At 38.4% G+C, this 10,554-nt stretch overlaps 1 protein-coding gene across 1 annotated transcript in view; it reads right to left on the bottom strand.

Annotated features, from left to right (window-relative positions):
* The window catches only part of LOC106110180, a 19,870-nt gene extending 11,999 nt beyond the window's left edge, over nucleotides 1-7,871 (bottom strand). Inside the window, exons 1-7 of the mRNA XM_013291946.1 lie at nucleotides 7,656-7,871; nucleotides 3,246-3,406; nucleotides 2,911-3,091; nucleotides 2,146-2,306; nucleotides 1,471-1,636; nucleotides 510-673; nucleotides 172-421 (exon numbers count right to left, since the gene is read on the bottom strand). Of these exons, the coding sequence (XP_013147400.1) occupies nucleotides 172-421; nucleotides 510-673; nucleotides 1,471-1,636; nucleotides 2,146-2,306; nucleotides 2,911-3,091; nucleotides 3,246-3,352 (1,029 nt within the window). The 5' untranslated portion in view covers nucleotides 3,353-3,406; nucleotides 7,656-7,871. The remainder of the gene's footprint in view (nucleotides 1-171; nucleotides 422-509; nucleotides 674-1,470; nucleotides 1,637-2,145; nucleotides 2,307-2,910; nucleotides 3,092-3,245; nucleotides 3,407-7,655) is intronic.
* Between the last annotated feature and the right edge of the window lie 2,683 nt (nucleotides 7,872-10,554).

Here is a 10,554-nt window from a genome sequence, read left to right on the forward strand (position 1 = left end):
TGGAGATTACTCGGAACAAACGCGGCTTGCGGACAGACAGACAGGCAGACAAAATTTTTTTTAATGCGATTTTCGTTATCAGCAACGCCAATACATCATCTTCCCGCAAAATGTTTTTTTAATGACAGACATTCCAATTTCATTATATGTATAGATATAACATGCGCAAACAAAGGAACTCCGAGGGGTTTTAACGACGCTCATATGGGGCAGGCTAATGAAAATACTTACATTGATGAGATGCGTATACCAGACTGGGTTATCCAGAATGCTGGCCGCCAAGTTCCACAGGGAGACCAGGTCTTGCTGAGAGACCTTCAGTTCGCTCGTCGGCAACATATGCAACTTGTGGGGGTATATGAGACCCTTCGATTCTATGAAAGAATCATCAGAGGCCACTTCCGAAAACGAGAACATGGACCTGGAATGATGAGATGAGATTCAGCTGGCGATATATACGTTTACAATACACAATGATGTAAGTAAACAATGGTATCTTGTTATCTTACGTGTTGGCCCATAAGATTTCCCAGTAAGCAGTTCTTGGGAGATTTCTAACGGTGGCGTTGATATGGTAAGCGCGGCGGTAGACGGCGGAAGCGAGGGCGCTGCGCACGCGCAGGGTCGCCCGGCTGTTGCGTTTCTCGAAATCTTCCGCCATCTCAAATAACATCTGACACAAAAACAAATATATCCTTAACCCCACCTATTTCATAACTATATCTACCTACATATATCTAGTGAATTGAGGAGTTAACAATTAGTATTGAAGTCAAAGCACACTCTTGTTAGGTCCTTTCATTAGATGCCCATGTTGGTCGGCCAAAAACATGTCATTGTGTCATCCAGCTTTATCTAATAACGGCCATCAATTTACCATATTCTACACGCCATTAGATACTCATCTCCCCAGCATTTTGTGAAACTTTAAGTAAATGATACAAATACTAGTTATTTTTAAATTACTTTGTCTTTGTTGGCTGGTTTAAGTAGTTTTTTTAGTACTAGTTGTTCCCGGAAGACTTCATCAGCTTAAAATTATGAAAATTTAATTTTATTGTTTTCATTTGTCAAATTATCATGTTGGCAGTAACTTATGGTCTCTTTCCTACATTAGGGTTTCTAACCAAAATTTGGTAAATATTTTGGTTAAAGTGTAATGGCGTGAAAATATATAGCCTAAAGTGTGACGTGTGTGTGTGTAAGTGTAGGGCTTTTTATTAAAAAAAAGAATTATTCAAAAATATGCTGTAGTTGCTGGCATCTTAGGCAACAATGAAATGTGTGTTTACGCTTTATTATAATAGTATAGATAAAAATCTAATCGAGTGTAGCAGACACACATTTAATTACTTTTTAGTAAGTACTTATTTTTTACATTAGAAAAATCAGTTACTTCTGAATTATAGCTGTCTAGGTAATACTAATTTCGTAGATAAGTTGTTGATGTAAATATACAATCACACTTACTGGGAAGGTCTCGTTGCATGAAATTTGGGCGTGGTGGCGCAGGTTGCTCGACACGAGGCGCGTGAATTGCAGGAATTCAGAGATAAATTGGTAAAGATATGCCTTGAAGCAATCCAGCGCGTACGGGTTTTCCCAAAATTTCCATGAGGTAAGCAAAGAATGATTGCTGAAACAAAAATATTATAATGATTCCCTGGCTAGAGGCAACGCAATTAATTTCTGTTAGTGGACCACCGCTATGTCTAGATGCCGTAACTTAAAATCAACTTAAAATCAGCAAGTTTCTCTTTAGTCGCGATGGCATCGAATAGCTCAGTCACAATACGGGCGACGCAGCAAGCCCTAAGACAGGCGTGAATAGGCCTCACCTAGCCACGCTGGCCCACTGCGGGATTACTTCACAAATATCAATGAATTTCTTCTCCGAAATGTTCAAGTTGTATCCCGATGCGATTTCCTTTACCTTAATAACGTAGGATAAATGAATGTACATATGGAATTCGACAAACATTAGTATATAGAGGGATTCGAACCCAGGACCTGCAGATTACAAGTAGGTAGCTTAACCCCCTGAACCACCGACGCTCTTGTTGGGATATTTGTACTACAAGTACGAGTACAACTGAGTGCAAACTCATACGTTCATCTGTTTAATATTAAAAAGTAAGTACAAACCGTATTTCCTTGAACCAAAGGCATAATATAATTGCTGCTCTCAGGTTCCTCTTGTAATCCCTGGTGTTAGCGAGCACGGGAAACTGCCTCAAACGGCGCTGCATCGATCTCAGGTGTAACAGCGCGTCCTTGTCGCTCCAGCCGGCAAACTGCCTGTCCCACTAAAACGTTACGTTCAATCTTACTCACCCATAATGAAGATATCATTCCCACTATATTGTTACTGATGGCTATCTTTTGAAAATTTTAATAAAAACAAAACCGACTTCCAAACAAAATATTCTTAAAAAAAAAAAACCAATATACTAAAACCTAACGAAATAATTCCTTGAATTACTTAAACCTCCTATATTGTAACTGTTATGTCTATATTGTACAATTATTATTCTCTAACTCGAAAATGTATTTATTTGGATAAGGATTCATACCAAATTAGATTTATAGCCTCATAAATTAAATGGAATTACATTTAACTAACATTTTTCACAAAAAAAAAACGGTTATTGTGCGACAACCATAATGGATAGATATTTGTTATCGCGGACTTTAATTTTACAAATTTAAAGGGCTACAATTCTTCCTTTTTGATTACTAATTAGTAGGAAGAGGTGGCTTTTGTCTCGCTTCAATATATAAGACAATTTTTCCCTGAAGTGGAACGCCGCGGATTTACTCGACTGCCCCTAAATGTAAATTAGCACGGCAACATTCAATGGCGCCTTGAGGTGAAGTGCGGGGAGAGAGGGGGGGACAAGGTTTACGTACGTTTTGGCGCTCCACGTCGGTGTTGCAGATAGCTTGGAAGATGTTGAGGTTGCTAGACACGCGGTCGCGCACCATCGCGAACTCTTCAACTGCGCTGCTCAGATCCATCGAGGTCCCCGTCACCATCGGGGCGAAGTTATCCAGCGCTCGTCCATACGAATGGTGTACTTTTGTTTTGCACCTGTCAATCAAAATGTACTTCAGTATACCTGGCAGAAGTTATAGCTACCGTAAAACCTGCCTAATTAATGTTTTAATTTGGAATTAAATAAATTAATTAACCAGTAATCAAAACTGTTAATTATCTCTGCATTAAGAATGAAAACAATTCTAACCAAATACGGTAGGAGTCGATAAAGCTCGACATCTCCACAATGAATTTCTTAACAGCGTCCTCGCATTGTGCGATCGACATGATTGCTGGCCGCTGGTTACTGGCCATGAGTTCTGATTGGTGGCTGGTGGCTGGTGGCTGCCGGCTGCTGGCCGCTGTACTCTACAACAAAACATTATACACTTAAGTAATGATAACATTAAATACAAGTCCAAGCGTTGACAAGATCCCGGTCTTCATTGTAAAATAAAAAACACCACATAAAAAGAAAGATTGAAATAGAAAAATGAAAGCGCACTAATTTAATAATTTAAATGAACTAAACTGCAAGCGACGATGCTGACGTGAAGTAAAACTGCAGGCCGGCGGACTACTGCGGGCTTCGATGGCCGCTGGAACTCGCCTACACCTCTATTGATTTCTACCTCGTCACGCATGCGCATTGGTGCTCGCGTCCCGGCGAACCTTTGCCCGGGCCGCAGCTAGAACGCGTGGCGCAGGCGCGGGTGTATCGATCGATAGATGACACGGCAAATTGAAACAAAGGATATATTTTCAGTACCGATCTGAGGACCAATCACAAGCCGCGTTGAACAACCCCTTCTCCAGCGACAAGTCGTATGCAATCACACGAATTCAGACCAAATGACCTCCAAACTTTACATTTTAAGTTAAAAATATTAATATCGTGCATTTAGTCGGTGGTGGTGCCGAACCTGGAGCAACCAAGTGTTGCGTGAACTGCGCTCCCTCGGCGACACTAACCCTACCTAATCACTCTACTTTTCAGAGCCTCTTTTTATATTTTTTGGTGACAAAACAATTATTGGGCACCTGTGAAATACGATAATTTACTGAATTTAATTCAGCTAATCTGTAATTTTACAGCACAGAATACGTCCTAAACTTTATTCTTAGAAATTGCAAACGTTGTAAATGAACTCGATTATATTTATTTGACATTTCTCGCGAAACAAACTTATTGTGCGACAACCTTTATTGATAGTTAAATGCTTTTGAGGACTTCAATTAAGCAAAATTAAAGGCTACGATTCTTCCATACATCATCTTTGTGTCAGTATTATAGATTAGGCTATTTAAGCAAAGAAGGCATTTTTGCCTCTACACACCCCAATTTTCTTCACGCGATTTTGTACTAAATTAACTAACTACGCCGTAATCTTTGTCTCTAAAAATTAAACAAAAAAGTGGGTTCCACCTGCAAGCACTACCTTTCGGGTAAAAAAGAATTATTAAAATAGGTATACCGGGGCGGAGTTATGGCGAACACACATAAAGGGAAATTAAAAAAAAACAGACGAATTGAGTACCTCCTTCTTTTGGGAAGTCGATCAAAAAAAGGTCTCTCGTTTTGCCTCATTCTGTCAGTGACATTGCGGACGAGGCGGGCGAGATGACGTCGCGCGGACGTTCCCAATGCGCGAGCGCAGACTGGTAGTTACTGCTTTGAGAATACGATGCAAAGAAATAAACAACGATAGATCAATACGGAATACCGTATTAATGATACATATTAAACCATGAGTAATTAATTTAATAAATGCACAATACGTTCGAGCATCGAAATACATATGTTATTTACCAATTTTTAAATTTAGACAAATGTAATTGAAAACATTGCTGAAATATATCAATAATACGATAAGATCTAACTTAATAACTTGTCTCTTCTACGACTATAATGTCGAACCAACTATGTTTTACGGTTACATAAGCCATAACGCCATTTGTTGACGAGTAGCGAAATTGATATCCGACGAATATTCAAGCAGCTTCTAAAAAGTTCTGTCGCGACGCCATCTGTTCGCGAGTAGCAGGACAAGACCTCTGCAAAATATTATTCTAGCTGCTTCCAGAACGTTCTGTCGCGACGCCACCTGTTCGCGAGTAGCTGGGAAAGAGCTCTGCAAAATAATATTCTAGCTGCTTCCAGAACGTTCTGTCGCGACGTCATCTGTTGGCGAGTAGCAGGAAAAGACCTCCGGAAAACAACATTCGAGCTGCTTCCAAAATGTTCTGTCGCGACGCCATCTGTTGGCGAGTAGCAAGAAAAAACCTCCGCGAAACAATATTCGAGCTGCTTCCAGAATGTTCGGACGCGACGCCATCTGTTGGCGAGGAGCAATAAAAAACCTCCGTGCAATAATATTCGAGCTGCTTCCAGAATGTTCTGTCGCGACGCCATCTGTTGGCGAGTTAACGGATAAGACACGCGCGCAAGTACTTTTAAAGTTCAAGGGGTTTTTCTGTTGCAAATTTGTGTTGGATAATGTATGTGATTGGAACAATCAGGAATATTCTGGAACAAAGGCGACAAACAAAATAAAAACGAAAATAATATAGAAGTTGGGAATATATAAGAGTATGTATAAGCAATTGCATCGTTTTTCAATTCCCCCAGATAACGTGGGTCGATAAATTGTTGTACTTAGATTGGTTTATGGCCACGCCCTTTGTCGCATTGCAGGGACGGTGCAGCGCATGTGCTGTACATTGCACATGCGCCTTGCAACACGACACGCCCGAGCGCGACCTGCATTTGACCTTCCCCTTCCCCATCCCCTTACCGCTACCTTCGAATCGTTTATGTACGTCAGCCATTTTGTCAGAGAATTTAAATATTTCGTTACGTTGTGTTATCGATCACAAACTATAAACGTTAGAGAAAACCAGTTTCGCGGGTAGGGTGTACGTGTATGTTTAATTTTATTTCGCATGCTTCAATACACTCTACAGATTAATAATTGCGCAGTTTTCGATGTACAGTCGAACTGTGCAATTTCAACATACATCGTGAAGCAAACTAAAAAGTGTACAATTTATGAGACAGTAACAAAGACTCAACAGTAGTACGTTTTAAGTGAACAATCTGTTCAGATAAAACTGAAGGCTACACATTACATTAATGTGCGCAAGCAAATAAAGTACGGCGTCAAGTAAAAGTAATAAATATTATAGTGTTCGCTTTGCAACTTTGCAATGTCGCCAGATTTTTCAAAAGTTATTGTATGATTTAAAATGAAAGATAAAAACGGTTATTACATAGAAACAAATTCTTGCACAACACAAATTATATAATCGCATATTGCTGGTTAGTAAATAGAGGAGGTCAAAATTGTCAAAATCATAATTACAGGTAACATTTACATAACATAAATAACGTTTATTCTTAATTCATCCATTTGGTTAAAATCTAATTTAGAGATCGCGGTAGTAATTGCTATGATTTATTGTTCGAAGAGTGATAGATTTATTTTTGTTCTTTGTTTGTTAAGTTTTCCTGCGACCCGTACCCCCTACCCTACCGCAGGCGGGCGCGGCGCGGCGCGGCGCGGCGCTCGCGACCTCGGCCGGGCTTGTGCGACTGCGCGTTGGAGCTCAATCGATCGCTCGTCGGCCATTTTGAATACAAACTAGTGTAACCACCATTTTGGAAAAATTGTGAAAACAGAATATCCATTATTTGTCGGCACCTATAGTCTTCTTGTGAGATAAGAAAGATTACATTTTATTAGTGTTCAGTGCAAAATACAATCTCTTTGGCTGACAAGAAGTAGGTATGCATACAGCCAGAGGTTGCACACTGGCCCCCAAGACTTTAGTATGTTTTATTATTAATGAATTGTAATATTGTGTAATAGTTGTATGTATGGGCAAGATGTAATCTAAATAATTTGGGAGAATAGTTATTGTATTGTATTAATGTAAAATGAATTTCAAATAAAGTTATTTGTTATAATATAAAATGTTTTGTATTTTTCGCTGCCGCGTTGTCGGCAACAAGTTAAACAATTAGCTAGTTTACCTGTTTCTCTTAGTTGTCCTGGCTTGTTTATTCGGTTATTTTTTATGACTAGTTTAATATTATTTTTAAACGATTTATTATTTCAAGAAAAATTTTGAAAATAGAACCTGGCTGCGGTCTCTCGATACCACTCGATACGCACAATTCATAAAGTGTAAGTAGAAGTTCTAATTCTTATTTATATTTAATATTTTCATTATTATTAGAAACCATTTTATAATAACAAAGGTTGAGGAATCTAGAGCTTTCCAAAGTATCCTACCCCGCCCCCGGTGCGCGCGCACCCTTGAGGCGCATGCGCCATGCCGCCATATTATTCCCGGATCTTGGGTCGAGCTCAATCGATCGCATTCTAATTAGCAAATGACCAAGGTGTGGTTATAACCGTATTTTTAAGAATAAACTAATTGAATGAGCAAACTAGGGCTTTTAATATAGAGAAATAACCGTCAGCCGCGTGGCGAAATAATTTATAAAACAGACGATTATTAATGTATAATAATAAGTAATAAATTCTGTTTGTATTTAAATGAAAACAATAAAACCATTATGCAGGGATAATGCTCATAATAAATTAATACTTACCCTAGAGTGCAGTCTTCGCCCGAAACTTAGCAGCTACGCAGCGAACGCACACAATCAAGTTCGTCAAAGTCAACCCGAATGCAATCAGTCCAAAACAAATCACTCGCGTAACATTAAACAAGTATTATAAATATTATCAGAAGAAGAAAGTACATACACTGAATTAATTCAAAAACAAAGAACTATCAGTAAAATGCGATGCGTGTGTCCCGCGTCGCGAACAGAAGCCGAGTGGTGCGGCGGCGAGGCGTCGCCCGGCTCGGCGCGGCAGGGCGCGGCTCGGCGCGGCTCGGCGCGGCAGGTCAGTGCGCAGGTCCATCCGCAACCAACATCTTGTTCTATCCGCTATGTATTGATTTGCTATCACATAGCTTAAAAATAATACGATTTTACCTTTTTCTTATGCTTTTATATTTTTTTACAGATTTTTTTTCTCATCACTTAGGTTAATAAAACTTAGATTTTACATTATGGATCCTAAGATATTGCAATTACAAATCACTAACTGGACTGTCAATCAACTGGCATGGTGTGAACGCTAACTGGTACCAGTGAGTTCATACAATCTATGACTGGCTGTCGTAACTGTCCAACTGTACTGGCTAAGTGTGAACCGCCCAGTGAAGACGGGATTATATAGGATCTCCACGGTGTAACGACAACCTAAATGACAGTGGACATTTTGTTATAACAAATAAATACAGTTTTTAAAGCAAAAAAAAACGTTTGGATAGTTAGTAATAATTTGTTGATTTATGTAATAAAAAAAAACTCCAAAGATGATTTTAATTCTGGATGTATGCGATAAGAGCTACTGCCATATATTTTTCTTTAGAAGTTGTCATCTAGAGCTGACTGTCAAACAACATTTCCTGTCATGCCTTTTCGAAATTTCGTTTCCATTGTCATACATATTTCAATATCATTACTGACATTGCATATGAAGCTTCTCATTTATAACTCAAACCAATTTACTTTGTGGTGCGGTCAGTAAATATGTTGTTAGCAACGTCACATGTACTGTCGAAAATGGCTCCAGCTTTGTTTGAATACCCAACTAACTTGAACAGTGGCGCTATCATCGGATTGAAAAACGCAGTGTTAACGTATGGCAATGGAAACAAGTTTTTCCAACAAGTAAACGATGATACCAGGATTAAAAAACTTTGGGTTTATTTTATAAATAAACGGCAGGGTCTAAAATTATTTTGTACAATTTATTTCATTATTTTATCTACTTAATAAACCTGGTTCGAGTCCTGGTAATTTACAATACTAACTCCCATACAAAAAAATATACCTACAAGTACTTTATACGTCGTCGTAAGGGTATTTTTGTCAGTAAACCTCGCTAGGTCCGGCCATGTTTGGTGTTACCAACTACACTAATGAAGTAATAAGAACTATGTATACCAGTAGCGGAGTAACAGATGCATTTGGTGTGACCGAACTTTGACAGTTTGTCTGTGTGTTTGTGAATGCTATTTTCAGGAACGGCTTAACTGATCCAAATATGGTTTTCACTGATGTATTGTAGTAAGTGTCACTTAACGTTTAGTGTCAGTTTTTATAAATATTAAATTTTTTATTAAATACATCTAATTTGGAGATTTTAATATTCTATTTACGTTGTAATCCATTACATTATGTCGAGTAATTACAGTCCTTTTAATTATAATTTTATGAATATAACTCCAAGGTTTTTAGCATTAATTAATTTTAACAAATACAAACTTAACGGCAACTCGTGCTTAGCAGCAAGCTCCAGTGAGGCAGGATCGTGCGCAGTGCTCTCTTGTCCTTGATACCTAAAGTTCTGTATAGCGTCTTGTGGAAAATGCTCTATAGCTATATACGTCGCTAAGAGGGAGTTGGTAGATAATCGAAAAAGTAAAATAGATAAAAAACCACTTTAACTAACACCACTTTATTGGCAACTGTCCCCACCTCCCCTCCCCTTAGATCTAGCCAGGTCAGCTTAGCGATGTTATTAGGAGCAATATGCAGACATGAAGTGTAAAAATGCTTGCACACAGACAAAGTTGCACGTGGTGTCCTTTATGGATAGTAGTTCTTAAAATAGGGGGCGGGGTTTTTTTTGTAAAATTCCAAAGACAAGTATGTATTTTGCTTGTTTGATTTCTGCATGCGATCGTCATTATTGAATCGTTCAGTCAAAGTGACAGGATGTGAGGGCGGGTGAAGTACACGAGGATGAACAGGACACGTATAAAAATAATACAAATGAAGGGAACATAAGCATTTATTATCCATACATGTAGATATACTACGTTGAGAATTTATACATAACTAATATACAGAAAGTTTAAAAGATTTCAAAATTAAACAGTCTTCCCTTGTGACCGCACCTTGCTAAAGAAACCGCAGTAAGATATACTGCGGTTTCTTTCCTAACTATCAACCATATCTGGTTATTATGCACCATTCCAATACCCATTACATTTTTAAAAATAGTTTTTTTAACACAGTCTTGAATTATTAAAAAGAAAAAGATCTTCTGTCTATGAAACTAAACAACCATACTATACCAGGTAAAAAATGCAATTGGTGGTACGTAATTGCAATAAACTGTTTATCGTTTTGCGACATTAAGTCCTTACTTGCATCGACTAGAACAAGTTACTTGAACATACACCCCTCCCCAATTTTAATAAGTAATATTTGAAAGTTCATCCCCGATTATGTTTTAACAGTTTTCGTTTTATTAGGTAAAATATTGAAGAGGTCTTTATTTCTATATAAATGTACGTACACGTGTGTCAAGTTACGCGTCATTACTTTGACTCTGCCGTCGGTCATCCTAATTCGTTAGTTGTAGGTGCCGCCACCTACAACCCAATCGCGCTCGGTAAATTTCGACTTAATCACCGCAGACCTA

The sequence above is a fragment of the Papilio polytes genome, unplaced genomic scaffold (genome assembly GCF_000836215.1).
Source record: "Papilio polytes unplaced genomic scaffold, Ppol_1.0 DF824437.1, whole genome shotgun sequence".
Taxonomy (NCBI): Eukaryota; Metazoa; Arthropoda; class Insecta; order Lepidoptera; family Papilionidae; genus Papilio; species Papilio polytes.